The sequence below is a fragment of the Synchiropus splendidus genome, chromosome 1 (assembly GCF_027744825.2).
Source record: "Synchiropus splendidus isolate RoL2022-P1 chromosome 1, RoL_Sspl_1.0, whole genome shotgun sequence".
NCBI lineage: Eukaryota > Metazoa > Chordata > Actinopteri > Syngnathiformes > Callionymidae > Synchiropus > Synchiropus splendidus.
This window is the reverse complement of record NC_071334.1, coordinates 61,912,277-61,926,610: the sequence shown is the minus strand read 5'-3', so window position 1 is coordinate 61,926,610 and position 14,334 is coordinate 61,912,277. Positions and strand designations below refer to the sequence as shown.

Below are 14,334 nucleotides of genomic sequence, written 5' to 3'. Positions count from 1 at the left end.
AGCCAATCGCTCCTAACCTGTGCCTTATGTATCAGTTCCAGCGCCAATCCAGAACCGCAGGCCCCGTCCCGACAGCAGTACTCAGATGCCCGAGGACACGAAGACGAGGAGGCAGAGTACCGTCGGCAGCTACAGGACCAGAACAAACGGGGCTACTACAACCCTCAGAAGTACAAGGACACGGAGTTGTAGCCAGTTGAGACAAGTGATGTCATCACGACAGGAGGACCGCATGGGTTGCCATGGTAGCGCCATCTGTAGCTTCACCTTTCTGGATCTTCTCACTTTGTGATGAACTAGACTCGTGAGTGCAGGGTTTTCTGTTATGTTACAGCGAACACAGGTTATGCTTGACCTGGTCAGTCTCACCGCTACCCGAGTGCAGCAGAAATCAAAATCCACTTTTGTTAAAGAAAAATGTGATTTTTTTTTTTTTTTTGTTTCTTGTTTTGCTTTTCAGTAAAAATTTTAAATATTGTCCTGATTTTTGTTACTATTATTCGAGATTTGTTGCAAAAGCACGTCCTTTGCAACAATGACATTTTTTATAAACTGCACTGTGAGGAATATTCAAAATGTGATGACTTTTATATCCAGTCTTCAAATGTCTCCAACCACTTTGTGACAATCAGTCTGTTTTTATATGAAACGCTCACTTGGATCTCAGCCGGCAATCGGAGTGATTTTTGAAACTGTTTGTGATTCTCCTCTTTTTTTTTTTTTTATCTCCTGAGAACCCTCTCTGGAATTCCAATAAATCCGTTTTGCAAGGTTTTCTCTTTTAAATGTGGTCCCTGACGAATTACATGAGAAACCGGTCTTCTGAGAAAGTTAAAAGTGGCTTTGTGCTGATCAGTGAAACTTTCCTTTAAATCATAAAAGGTTGTGTCGTGTTTAATCTGAGACAAATTCAGCGCTTTTCTTTTGAAGACTATTTCTGTCATGCTAAAAAAAACTAAGTCACCAGGGTAAAAGGATGCGTCAGCTGAAGTGTGAGTCCTTGTTAGTAAGTCGGCATTTGCTTTGGTAAATTTGGTTGTGCTTTCTGGTGAAAGCGACATCAATTCTGAAGTCATGTTCCGAAGTGCTCCGTACAAAATGGCGACAGCAATGAGTGTCTCTCTAATGAGACTTCTTGTTTTCACTCCCCACACACAGGAAATGAACAAACACCTTTATCTTTGAACCTGTGTAGAGCCTCTTCTTCAGTCCTGCCACGTCTCAAACGCATCCACTGCTGCCGAATCATCTCGAAACAAAGAGCTGGATGACTGCAGGAAATGAAATCTCCTAATCTCTCCCTTAAAGCTGATACTCTGATCCTCAAACATCTCACTGGAATGCAAGTTTATTTTTCACTTCTTTTTAACCAACAGCCTGAAAAAAAAGGGGAAAAAAAAACTCCGAAACTTAACCTTCAATTTATTCAGGATCATTCATGCAGCTTATTCTTTTGTGTGTTGCCTTGGCAACTTCTAGGTCCAAATGTTGAATGTTACATTCAGATGTTTCAGCTATTTATCTATAACAGTGTGTCACCCAGTGGTGCCAGACAAACCCTCAGCTGGTCTTTGGTCCGAAAGAACACCAGCTCTGCTGCACGTAGAGAAGTGGACTTTAAAGTTTAAGGCCACAGAGGGCAGCAGCAGGAGTAGCTGGAACAATGGGTCTCAGATGTAGACGGGCTGCTCTTGTGCCGTCAGCAGACGATACATGGCGGCTGGCATCGTCTTCATGTGGATCTGAAACATGCAGAAATGGTGTTTTATAAAGCAAGAATTCTAGATCCTCCATAACTTCATGCTTGGCGTTGTTTTTATCTTCAACTCCGCATCATTTTTAAAAAAAATTTATGCACCATCTGAAGTGGAATTCTTCAGGATTTTGCAGTTACAGCTCTTAGCCAGAAGATGGTGCTGCACGCATTTTCAAGAATTCCGTTTAAAAGCGTCGCAGATGGACTACAAAACTATAGTTATTCACTCATTACATGGCACATTTTGGGTCACTGTATAGTAGGTGAGCACCCAACAGTTTATCCAGCTGGTCAATGCAGGTCGAAGCTCGAGACACAGACGGTCACTGCGGTGCAGCGTCTTGCCACTCTACCTCTCCCATGGCGTTGGACAGGATCTGGACGATCTTCTCGTGCGCCGTCGCCACCACGCTCTGCCCGTTGATTTCAATGATGCGATGGCCGACTCGGACGCCGCCGCGCTCAGCAATGCCGCCCCTCATTAGACTGCAGATCTACACTCGGACACAGAGGCCTCATTAGGGTGGAAGCGGCAGGACCCACTTCCGCAGGATAGACACGCACAATGCCGTTCTGTACGCTGAAGCCCAACTGGTATCGCAGATCCGGCCTGCGGATCAGCACCATGGTGACCGGCGGGCACCGGACAATATTCATCTTGATCCTGGACTGAGATTTGAGACCCTATGGGGAAGACAGGGAGGGGTCAGAGGACGAGAGCATGAGAGCAGAGGCGAGCGGCTGACTCACCTTGATGATGCTCTGGCAGGTGGTGAGCGGTAAGCCCACCAGGCTGGTGCCGTTGATTGTCATGATCTGGTCTCCGATGTTGAGCCGCCCGGACTTCTCAGCCGGACCGGCGTGCAGCAGGCTGGCGATGATGACGGTGGGCAGGATGGAGCCCCAGCCCGACTCCACGATGACCACTCCCAGGATTTCACCTTTCTGCTTCTCGATGTAAACCTGCGGCAGAGGAACACCGCGGTGACCTCTGGGACTCAAACCAGCCACAAGCAAACCACTGTTGCCTGATCTCTGGTCTGGACTGGATTCCAAACAATGGTGATAAGCCAGTTTTCGACTCACATCCCTGCAGTTCTCCGACTTGGAGAAGTGGATGAGGTCATCGTTGTACATGTCCTGAGTGTTGAGCAGGTCGCTGTACTCTCGCTGGCTCAGGTCCTGGGGGTCGATGCCGTTGGCGCGGAGGAACTCCTGGTAGGCCACGCTGAAGGACTGACCGATGGACTGAGCGATGAGCTGAGCCTGAAGGCGGCGATAGACTCGTTTAGAAGGCCAAACATGAGAGATGAACGGCAGGAGCAGGACTCACGTCCTCGGACTCGAAGACGTGACAGATCATCCTGTAGAGGCGTCTGTCGTCCTGGCTGCCGTCCTCGGCCGTCTCATCCAGGTTCTCCTGGCCACTGCGGGAACGCACCATCTTGCCCCGGGCCATCAGAACCACCATGTTACCGATGTCAGCTATGTAGGAGATGGTCCGCAGGGGAAGGTCCATTAAAGACTCCTGGAGGGGTGTTCAGCGAGAGGTCAGATCATCAAGAAAGCCACAGCAACAGACGGCCAAAGACTCTTGTTTTGTTGGTCCTCCTCTTCCCTCTCCTGACAAACACTCCAGCGTCGCCTCAGCTGCCACTATTTCAGACCCAAACAAGCATGTCGACCACCTGGGAGAGTTACCTGAGTGTCGGCATTCAGCACCTTGATTCTTTGCGTGGACATGAAGAGATCCACCTCAGCTGTGGACGCCCCCTCGCCCTCGCCTCTCTGTCAAAATCAAAGGAGCGAGTCAAAGATCACAAAGAAGCGCTTTTTCAAAGGCTTCTCCTCACCTTTTTCTTGTTTTTCGCCTGCTTCTGAGCAGCCTGTCGAGACACACGCAAGACGTTAGCGCCACAGTCGCGTCAGCGGGGAACAGCAAGAGCTCAAAGGTGTGAGTGTGAGGGAGGGCAGTGACGCGTCTGTCAAGCTCAAGCTGACACCAACGCCATGCCGCAGGTCTTGTGCGCTCACGTCACCTCAAGTTCCCTTCATCAGTGTGACACCACCAGGCCGACAGGGTGGACATCATGGGCAAGTGGAAGGATGAAGGGAGGCGCCATGATAATAATAGCAAGCTGAAATCGCCATTACATTATGACCACTGATTCATGTGCTGTTATGGATGTGTTTAGGGATCGCTTACATTCATTTACACTTCAAGCAGCACTAGTCTCAGGACCCTCACAGATAGTTCAGAAGGGCCTTTCTATCAGTGCCAGTGAAGATTTTACTTTAACAGACATTGCTGATATCTGCTGGGTGTAAAGTGAGAAGTCACAACACTATGTCACGTGACAAATCACAGTTGGATAGCAGAGGGAAAAAACAAAATAGTTCTAGGTTGTGTTGTGTAACGTTTAGTCAAAGTATTTTTCTCCCCAGAGAGGAACCCAGATTCACACTGAACACGCGAGCTCTCGCCAAACTCAGCCCGGATTCAACTTGTTTTTCCCTCTCCGACCTCGACAGAGTCTTTGCCCTGGAACTGTCACTCAGCTCTTTTTAAAGTCTATAACTTGAGCGTTTGTCCTAGTCCAACCTCCGGACTTACTCATGCAGCTCTGAGAAATTCTTATGCTCGGCTTGTTTAAGAGCGTCTGACAGGCTGACTCAAACCTTGGGTCGCACTCGCAGGTCCGTCAGGGTCTCCCACATCAGCTGGTTTGAACTGAAATGTTGCCCATTTTTAACGGAGAGAACTGTCCTCTTGTGTGGCTGGTGTTGCAGCGGACTTAAATAGTTGATGAATGCTGGAGATCTATCCATTCAATTGCCGTCTATGGAAGGTCTGCCGAGCGGAAACTTCACCAGACTTTGATGGATATTATTTCAACTAATGATCCAGAATAATTGACCTGTGAGATGAGGAGCCTTCCAGCTCTTGTTATATGACCACAAAGCCAGCGAGAGCACGAGCAAGGCAGGATATTCTTGTTTCCACAGGCAAAGCTCTCACACAGTATCAGAATGATTTCATTGTAGCAGGCTTACTGATGGTGCTGGTGTCATTTCTCTCATTGTATTTTGATTCGAACGGCTTGCTTTGAGTGTGCAGTGCGTTTGTGTGTGAGGTAATTGATCCACTAGTCCCCGTGGTCAATCCCATGACACACAACAGCTGCTGGTATAACACGCCTTGTTCTTAGCAAGTTTGTCTTGTCATAAAAACATTTTAAGGAAAGACAAATGAACGAGTTGCAATGGTTTCAACGGTGCGCAATGTTCTTTTCTTCTGGGGAGGAGGCCATTGAAGAGACATCAGATAAGCATCACAACTATGTCTCATGTTGAGTGAAATGACTCCAGCTGCAGATCTACTCCCCGTATCTGAAGGGTAGATGAACTTTGCAGAAAGAGAAACAGAGAAAAGTGTCACTGAACATGAGGAACTATGTTACCAAGGTCAAATGTCGGGGATCACAATCTTAAGTCACCATCAGAATATATTTTTTTATTAAACCCGAACATGAGCAGCTCTATTTCAAGCAAGCTTATATGACTGGGTGTCAACTAACATTGTTCCTGACCTTCCCTGTGCATGTGTCTAGGCCAGGAGTGGGCACTCACATTTACCACAGGGCCACATAGGGGGTACTGTACCTTATAGCAAAAATAAAGAGGGACAGAAAATACTGTAAGAAGCCTTACAGTGATAGGAAAACTTGATACACAAACAAACAAACAAAAAAAACACTTTTGCAAAAGGGACAAAATAGAAAAAGAAAGCTTGTGAAATTACTCCATGATATTAAAAAAAAACATTTTATATAAGGATTAAATAATCAATATTATTATTGTTATCATTAGTATTATTATGAGAAATTATGCGCTTACTTGTCACTAAAATAGTGAATAAAGATCATCCAAAACATACAAATATTTTAGAAATATATACATCCTTTTTTACTCATTTACTTTAATTACGCATAAAGGCAAAACGTGAATAATAAACTCAAATAATATAGCTTAACTTAAAATGAAATAGGCATGTTGTCAGTCATGACGAATGATGACTGCCAAATAGATATTTAAAAAAATGGGAAAATTAATACCTAATATAAATATCACTTATAACAGATATATAAGTTTTTTATAAGTGCAGATTACGAATACTGGGTTGGATAAACATGCGAACATAATCTTGAAAAATCATGATCACTTTTACAGTTTGACTCCGCCCCCTTGAGGACCACATTGTGCCCATGTTTGCTCTAAACAGAACAAAAGCCCAATAAACCCCTCACTTCAGTAATGTACTCACACCTCCATAAATCCTCATGTATCCTGGCAAATACATACTCAATATGAATTCAGTATTTACTACATAACTAACAGGACAAGGTGAAAAACTGGATTCATAATTTAGGAACATAACTAACTGACCCAGCGGCACGCTTGTCCAGAAAGAATTGTCCTCTGAAAAGCATGAACAACAGGTTTAGACGTCTCCCTGACACCCGGGGAATAAATGCCACAGCACTTACTCTGACTCTGCTCATGGCTTCCTGGGCCTGCTGCATGCGCGCACTCTTGGTCGGCGTCCTCTCTGACAGCAGGTGAGTGCAGCCCAAATACGAGGCTGCGAAGATGATGCCGTCGATCAAGTCGTCAGGGTCACATGGTCCTGGGACTGCAGAGACACTCACACATTACACACACAGAAAGATCGACGCATGATTTTGTACCGTGTAATTACATTCACTGTACTAAACATGTCCACGTTCAAATAATGAGTGAATATTTTTTCCAAATAAATAATATTGGGGATGAAGAAAAGCCACTTGCCGTCGACAAACGTGGGAAACGGTGGGAGAGACCTGCGCAGCTGTTCGAGGACACAAACAGATGAGGTCATCTTTTGACATTAACAAATATAAAAACTATGTTATTACAATACTTCACATTGTTTTCTGACCCATGCGTGTCTTCTGTCTTCATAGTCGCAGATGATGATAATGTGTAATCTGATCAAGATATCTCATGAGCTACTTTTCTAACATTGTTTTAAAGTGGTAAAAAGAGTGTATGGCCACACAACCCAAGAATACTTTATCAACCTCAGGTCCATCAACCCCAACACTGACAGGAACAAATGCTTTAAGACACAACACATATTTGCAGTGTACTATAGAAGACCAAACATTCCAAATCTAACCACCATTTACTCATTGGTGGTTCCATAACTACACACCACTTCAGTCCAGATTACTTGCTGCTCCCTCACCTCCTGGACAGTCATCTGCTGAGCCGGCGACTGCGGCTGAAGCTGCTGCTGAGGCGCCGGCTGCTTGCTGTTCTGTCTTTGTGGGTTGTTTGTTTGGGTTGGAAGCTGCCTGGCTGAGTCTCTCTGCTGTGATGAGTGTCCATGCTGCTGATGGTGGCTCTGCTTGTGGTGGGTTCGAGGGGCTCTGGAGGGCTCTGCTTTTGAAGAGGGCTGCCTCGGTGATGCGGCACAGCGGGACATTAACTCGGGCCTTAACAGGGATGTAGCCTGCAGACAGGATAGAGGAAAATGCAAAATCCATCCTGAAAGCATTGCTCAAATGAGTCACACTTACATTATCCTCACTGGGCTGTGAGGGGTCTTCTTCATCTGTGGGACTGTCCTCCTGCCGCATCACCCATATTGGTTCCACTGCATGGTCAGGCGTGTAAGGGGAGCGCACTGCCTTCGTCTTGACTTCCTCTATGGCCTCGCGGATGTCTCTGATCACCAGACTTATTGAGTCACCTGAAGCCTTTGTCTCCCCTTCACCTGCACGATCCGTCTCATCCCGTTCATGATTGACTGGACTCTTGTAGTGCACACCTGAGGTTTTACTTTGTGCACGGGTTTTATGAATGGGGCTTTGATCATTGCTCTCCCCATCAGACTGAGCATCGTAGTGGTGCAGCCGACAGCCCACAGTGCGGCTCATGGGGGAGTGAAGCGAACGAGGAGCGAAATGGGAGCTCTTGACAGGGGGCGCCAGCGGTACACTCTCCTGTCTCACACACGGCTCTTCCTCCTCCGGTTCAGGCTTCTGAGCGGATTGCGTGCAAAGTTCCCTCTGGGCCTCTGGGTAAGCAGTTCTTAGAGGCTCGGGAAAACAATTAGGATGCACTTTTGGAGCAGGATGGGCCCCCAGGTAAGACTTCTGGTGAGACTCGGTGTAGAACTCTGCATAGGTTTTAGGGTAATACTCAGAGGGCAGAGACGGTGGTGGCAGCGACTCACAGGACTCCTCTTCGTCATCCAGCGGCAGGTCACTGTCAGGGAGGGGGCTCATACTTGTCTCCTCGCTGAAATGGTCATACTGAGGGAACTGCTGCGAGTCTGGGGAGGATGGGGGAGTGGGCGATTGGAGAGGAGGCGGACTGTGAAGAGGTCCATCCATACTCAGAGAGCCGGCACTTTCCGTATCCGAGCAAAGGTCAGTGATTTCACTTTCCTGAGAAGCCACATCCTGCGCCTCTTCTCTCTCACCAACTGACAACGTTTCCACCGTTACAGTTGCTTTTTCTGGTACCGTCTTACTGTCAGGCTGCTCCCCGTCACCCACGTCATCTTCCGTCTCTTTAGCTTCTTCTGGCTCATCTTCACACTTCACATCACACTCCTCCTCCTCCTCCGGCGGAGTGTATGTCGACAGGTGGGTAGGGGAGACAACAGCGACAGGGGTCTGATGTGAGGGAGCTACTTCTTCTAAATGCTCTTCAAGGGAGTCATCGCTGGCTTTTGGCGACATCTCGGGACTCTCTCGCTTGTCGACATCGGGTGATGATTCATGTTTCTCCTTGATGGCCGAATTCTGACGGTGACTTCTGGGCCTGTTATTCAGATCTCCATGACGTCGGTAACGTGAGACAGCAGGACGTGGATGTTGGACAGGCACGGCCTCTCTGGCGGCTCTTTCATTCGTAGAAGACGCCTCCTGAGTCTGAATGTGATCCCGCCTGTGTCCCGGATGTGGCCGGCGTCTATGCCTGGAAGGAGCGCTGCCTGAAGCCCGATGATGGTTCGGATGGTGATGATGATGTGGGTTTGGTTCTCCATCCTGATTATGTAGCTGACACGGCCTCCACGACCGACGCGCAGGAGGCTCGCCTGGGCTCGTGCCATTTTGCTGCCGACTCCTCTGAGGCCCAGGGACAGCCTTGTGCTTCTCGTCCCCAGAAGTCTCTCCCTGATTCTTCAGGCTCATTGCTGAAGTTGGGGCTGACACAGCTGCTTCTCTCTGAACAGTGGGAGACAAGAAAAGCAATGAAAGTGGCATTAGTCTACCGTTATCACTCCATAGTTTATGAGTGATGTATTTAATCCCTGGAACACAGCCCCACTAAAATCTCTCTAGCTTTGATGCACCACCACAAAAACACTCCCAAGGGAAATGCCTCGCCAAATCCATCAATCTATAACATCAAAGTCTGTGTTTGTTTATTTGCAGGGATTTTGTAAAGTCTTCATTCATCCTCAACAATCCTGCTTTTACACCACATTGGAAGACTACAAGTCATAAGCAGCATCACCCGCTTCATTTCACTTGGACTCCATTAAATAATCTGGGATGGTAATTGGAATAACAAGCACTCTGGAGATGCCATGGTGAGGCCGGAGTTGCCCAGTCAACTCAAATTAATCCCCACAATTGATGCAGCCGGGCAGAGTGCTAACATCTGTAGCCGATCACAGCTGGATGGTGGTGGGAGATGAGGTGCAGAAAGGTTAAAGAGAAGCGACGGGGACATTTGATTGGTGGAGCAGATGTCAGATAGAGACAGATCGAGCAGTGATCTGAATAATAAATGCCTTGCGTGAGTTGGAAGGTCAGCTCTGAAAGTTATCTCATGTGACGCGGCTATCAGGGCAGCTATCAGTCATCTCTTGATCCAGGCTGGATGGCGGAAGAAACCCTGAGAGCAGTGGAAACTTACAAGGAGCAAGTCAACACTCTGCTTTGAGCTTCAGTTCCAGCTGATTCACATGTAATGACCATACTGTATTCCAACCACAGTGTCACTCACTGAGGTTTACAACACAGCTGCAGGCAGCATTTTCTAAAACAATGTAGAGCGTTTAAATACTGCAGACAACTAACATCAACAAGAATATTTGAGTGTAGCATTACAGAATTGCAATATTCAGGTTAAGTTTTTCTTCACTGATGACAAATTGTGCCTTCTGAGTTTAAGCTTGCTGTATCTGAACTGGATGTGAGCTAACAGAAGTTTTTGTGACACAGCAAAGACTAGCAAGGGCACAGCGGAGGACATTTATGATCCACCTGAAAGCTCAAACAGAATCACCTTGACATCTCCATCTTTCAGCAGGCCAGCTATCTCCATAGTCTAATTGAGTCGTGAACTCTGTGAGGTTCAAATATTTGCCCTCTTTTAACATCTGAGACAAGTGACAGACACTATCTTCTCACCCTTTACCAGCCAACCTATTGTCTATTTGTCCTTCTACGTACCCTCCATTGTGTTATTCATTGCCACCTTTTTTCCTCTCCTCATATTCAACGTCATCTGGCGCCTTCCAATAGCTTAATACCTTGCGCAGACAGTAAATATAGTCCTGCAATATGAGCATGCGCACAGTCCGCAGCACAAACACATAGCTATGAACCAGTATCTGAGCAAAGAAGGGCTCATCGACAGGTTTGCTCCTGCCTAAAACTGCTACCCAGTCGAAAATTATAATGGTTGTTGTTGTATCGTTCATTTGACTTACCAATGTTCTTAAGATTTACCCATTCATTTCTATTACTTCCAGTCACATGACCGGCTGCAGTAAGGAAAGCCAGCAAATTTGAAATCATTAGACATAACAACATGCAATTGAATCATTTAAATACATTCAATTTTCATATATCGATGGTGACAAACAGCATAGTCAACATAGCTTATGCCATCAAAGAAATTGTAATTTAGTGGCTAAAGGTTGTTGATTCACATCTGGCAAGAAGCATTTAACCATCTGCCTGCACAGTTCTTTCTAATGCAGTTGCTTAACTCAAGTAATTGTAAGCTGTGTTTTTCTACCGATGAGGTTGTTATCAGTTGTGTAGTATGTGGCTAATTCAGCACTAAAGAACAGCAGAGTTGCACCAACACCTGGTGAATGACTGGTTCAAGATAAAAGGGTACTATCTCTCTTACATACAGCACCACCTGCGGTCGATCTGTGAACATGCCTGCTGACCATGATGGTGTTGAACAGACAAGGTATCTAGTGTTCCTGCCAAACAGCAGTGGTTAAATGGGCCGAAATGATTCTCTGCCACCCATTCTGTTCCATCCATATGTCGTTGACAGTGGACCTGTTGAACAGATCCAAACACGGTGTGGGCCACTGAAAGGTAACTAGAAGGCTTGCAGGGCTACAGCTTGTAGAAGATCGACTGAGGTAGAAGTGGTAGTCAACGTGTTATCATTCACATCCATTCTATTCCCATTGAAACTCTGTCCTTTTCAGAAACTAGATTTTGTTTGACTCTCCTCAGCGTTCATGTATATTTTGGTACATTTTATTAGACTCCATGTTGCTCCTCCCTGCAGTCTGACCAGTGAGTCCAGCTGCCAATTTGCTACCTTTGCTTTTCATACTTGATGTTTAGGGGTGGAAGGCAAAGGTCCCAGGAGGAAGCTGGATTGTGTCACAGATGGCCCGGCGGCGCAGCAGTGTGTCTGAGGCACTGTGAGCTGAGCACTGCATTTCCATCTGTCAGGGTGCAGTGAAAGCTGCAGGCAGGGGATTTACTAAACCATTAACTCCCTAATCTTGAACTGACAAATACACGCTGACAACAAGACACATGCCACTTGTATGTAAACATACTGACAAAACTGTATTGTTCCTACTGACTTACAAAGTGATCTAATAAACAAGCATCTTAAAACAGTGATGTACAAATAAATGGCATGTTGTTGTTAGTTTCTTCTTCCAAGTGCTCTCATGGTTCACAGTCAAGTAAGATCACTCCCAACACAGTAGCTAAGGTTACATATAAGATAGTGGATGCAAGTTGTGCAAAAAATATCACATCATCTGTTAAATCCATCGCTTACAGCGGAAACAAACCTCTTGACTTTGTGCTGCAAAACAATCGTTTTGTGATGATGGATTTATGGGTGGAGCGTTGATCATGTGCAAATACTTCCAGGCAGCTTATTTCAAAGTAAAATTACGGAGCTAATAAAATCGAATGGTATTTTTTCTTTTTCATATTTTTTTCCTGCTAATCCACGATGCAACTGGTTGAGTCCTTATTAAAAAGTCATTAGCGAATATTGCCTGAAGCCAGCTTGCCTCTGCTGTCTAACCATTAAGTACGTCGTAAACAACACATTTACTGTCGCGGCAAGACTGCAGCAATTAATAAAACCTCGACAAGAACTCTGCGGATATCTACATGAACACACGGCACATGGCATTGACTGGAGAATTTATTGTGGAGTGGGTCATTTTTGAGAAGGGTCATTTCATGAAATATATTCAGAACACTTTCAAGTGTCTTTTATGACAATCATAATAAAAACAATTGACATTCTGTACCTAAAACATATTGGGTGTGCACCCTCTAAATAAACCTGTTATTGTATTTTTGTTGACAAATCCTCTCACCAACAACACCTGACATACTCCCCTCCTACTCTTCATTTGTCATTCAGTATTTCTTCCTGAGTGTGAAGTGATTTACAACAGTGTTTATGTAAAGTTAGGATGGAGTGGGCAGCACACTGAGGCCCATGTATGTGTGAATCTGTAAAAAGATCTCTATATTTAGTAAACAACATTTACACAGACGTAAAATTTCACAGTGATGCTGCGTTTTTGAAGTCCCTATTTCATGCAACCATGTTGGAGGCAGACAGGCAGATGGGCTCATATCATACCCATCAACACTATTAATCCCTTGTCTCTATTTCATACTTAATCCAATAGTGCTTAGGCTGGCGGAGGAAATTTGAAAACACCATCTTATGAGCCTATAGAGCCAATGATGCTGCTCTAGCTCTCCCAGATTTTCTTATTAACTTGACAAACACTGCCAATTCAACTCCTACACAAACATGCTACAATGCGAGGTATTTAAATGTGAATAGCAGCTGTTCTGGGCTCTTATTTTGAAAGGCGGCTTCCCTTGAAAATATTCCAAACACTTAATACTCCCAAATAGCTGAGCACACGTTTGATACTGAATTGAGATTCGGTGGGATTGTTTGCGACATACGTGTTGTTTTCAGCAAAACAACATTGCAGCAGCTAAGTCGGACAGAATGTCAAACGTGAGCAACAACACCCTGAAGGTGACAACACTACACAGCACTGAATAGACACTTGTTTTTCCATGGGTTTCAAAAATAAAAGGGCGACGTGTCACCTGTTATCGTGTCTCGCTTCCCCCTACCGACAGGTTCGGTCCACCTTCAACAGGACACCGTGGACTCGTACCGAGCACCGACATGTTGGAAGACGGCATCTCCGCACAGACACCTGCACGTCCACATCGTCGGCGTCACGGCTCCGGGCATCCTGGCTTGGCTCGGCTGGTCTCGGCTCGCTCGCTCCTGTTCAGAGAACATGGATCTATCGGGGATCTGCGCCCCTCCAGGACCGTGACATCAGAGCGGATTAGCGGTGCACAAAGCGCCTTTACTCACTCACTGCTGATGGAGGGGAGCTGCGCCGACACTCCTCCTACTGCCTTGGGTGGGCGCGCGTGCGCGCGCGCGCCTCGCGTTGCATCGACTATCTATAATTTATTGTAAACCGCCGCGCCCGTCCCGTCAGTGTTGCGGTGGTGATCGGAGCCAACGTTAAGTGGCTTTTTAATGCGGATTCTTCCCTTAAATGTTTCTTAAATTTAGTATCATAAAAATATTGTTTGCATTATAAATTATTATTTGGCTAGTGACTAAGTCTCTTATTGTAAAGAATTGCAAGTTTTCCCCTGCTTGGTTAAGTTGAGGTTATTTCCATGATGTTGACCATATCAAATGAAAAGTCTTAGGCCGGACTTGAACCCTCACCTGACTAACCACTAGGCTACTGACAAGTGGCATGCAGTGGAGCTCTGCACATGGAGAACATAGTTTTGTCTAAACACATTACAGTTATTACATCGCTGACAACAATAACTACATGTTTTGTGACGTGTGCCCTTGGCTTGGGCACCAGCCCCCCAAAATGTGGATTGCGGGTGGCCGAGGAGTGTTTCTAGCAGGGTGTGTTTGTGTTATTGGGCCTCGTGTGTTGATGTGTTGACTCCATTGATGTCACAGTTGGTCTAATGTGGTCAGTGGCATTGGAGTTACAAAAGACAACCACTTATGTCAGTGCTTCATCCCCAAGAAGAAGTAAACATTTAGCTCCCTCCAACTCTTCGGCACCTCTGTAAATAGTATAATTTATATAAAAATAAAAATGATCATAAGTACACCTCTGCATAACATTGTATTGTTGTTAACAGTAAAGAAAAGACAAAAAGAATTATTAATATAGATCAACTTACAATAAAGAAGGTTAGTCA

General features: G+C 45.7%; 2 protein-coding genes across 13 annotated transcripts in view; one reads left to right on the top strand and one right to left on the bottom strand.

Moving 5' to 3' along the window:
* tjp2a (tight junction protein 2a (zona occludens 2)) overlaps positions 1-786 on the top strand; it is a 26,252-nt gene extending 25,466 nt beyond the window's left edge. For 7 of the 10 annotated variants that reach the window (XM_053851761.1, XM_053851768.1, XM_053851708.1 and 4 more), the window contains one exon: positions 36-786. In XM_053851761.1, the coding sequence (XP_053707736.1) occupies positions 36-192 (157 nt within the window). In that variant the 3' untranslated portion in view covers positions 193-786. The remainder of the gene's footprint in view (positions 1-35) is intronic. The other 3 variants (XM_053851752.1, XM_053851716.1, XM_053851700.1) reach the window with 1 other exon arrangement.
* Positions 418-14,334, bottom strand: LOC128751042 (amyloid-beta A4 precursor protein-binding family A member 1-like). Of its 3 annotated transcripts, none has more exons than XM_053851814.1 (15): positions 14,317-14,334; positions 13,186-13,372; positions 7,378-9,036; positions 7,044-7,310; positions 6,605-6,644; positions 6,304-6,449; positions 6,203-6,235; positions 3,610-3,642; positions 3,458-3,544; positions 3,090-3,284; positions 2,843-3,022; positions 2,507-2,719; positions 2,321-2,440; positions 2,110-2,250; positions 418-1,742 (listed from the first exon to the last, which is right to left on the bottom strand). In XM_053851814.1, the coding sequence occupies exons 3-15, from the start codon at positions 9,001-9,003 to the stop codon at positions 1,671-1,673; spliced, it is 3,153 nt and encodes a 1,050-aa protein (XP_053707789.1). In that variant the 5' UTR covers positions 9,004-9,036; positions 13,186-13,372; positions 14,317-14,334; the 3' UTR covers positions 418-1,670. The 3 variants fall into 3 exon arrangements, with proteins under 3 accessions (XP_053707789.1, XP_053707782.1, XP_053707797.1); XM_053851807.1 differs by lacking the exon at positions 14,317-14,334 and adding an exon at positions 13,466-14,250; XM_053851822.1 differs by lacking the exons at positions 6,203-6,235; positions 14,317-14,334 and having other exon boundaries at positions 13,186-13,459.

What these genes read in the sequence shown, in the direction of transcription:
- LOC128751042 (XM_053851814.1), bottom strand. Translation starts at nt 9,003, where the DNA reads ATGAGCCTGAAGAATCAGGGAGAGACTTCTGGGGACGAGAAGCACAAG. An exon ending in AAGCCATGAGCAGAGTCAGA is followed by an intron (nt 6,236 to 6,303) that starts GTAAGTGCTGTG and finishes CATGCTTTTCAG; the next exon opens with AGGACAATTCTTTCTGGACA. An exon ending in TCAGCGTACAGAACGGCATT is followed by an intron (nt 2,251 to 2,320) that starts GTGCGTGTCTAT and finishes GTCCGAGTGTAG; the next exon opens with ATCTGCAGTCTAATGAGGGG.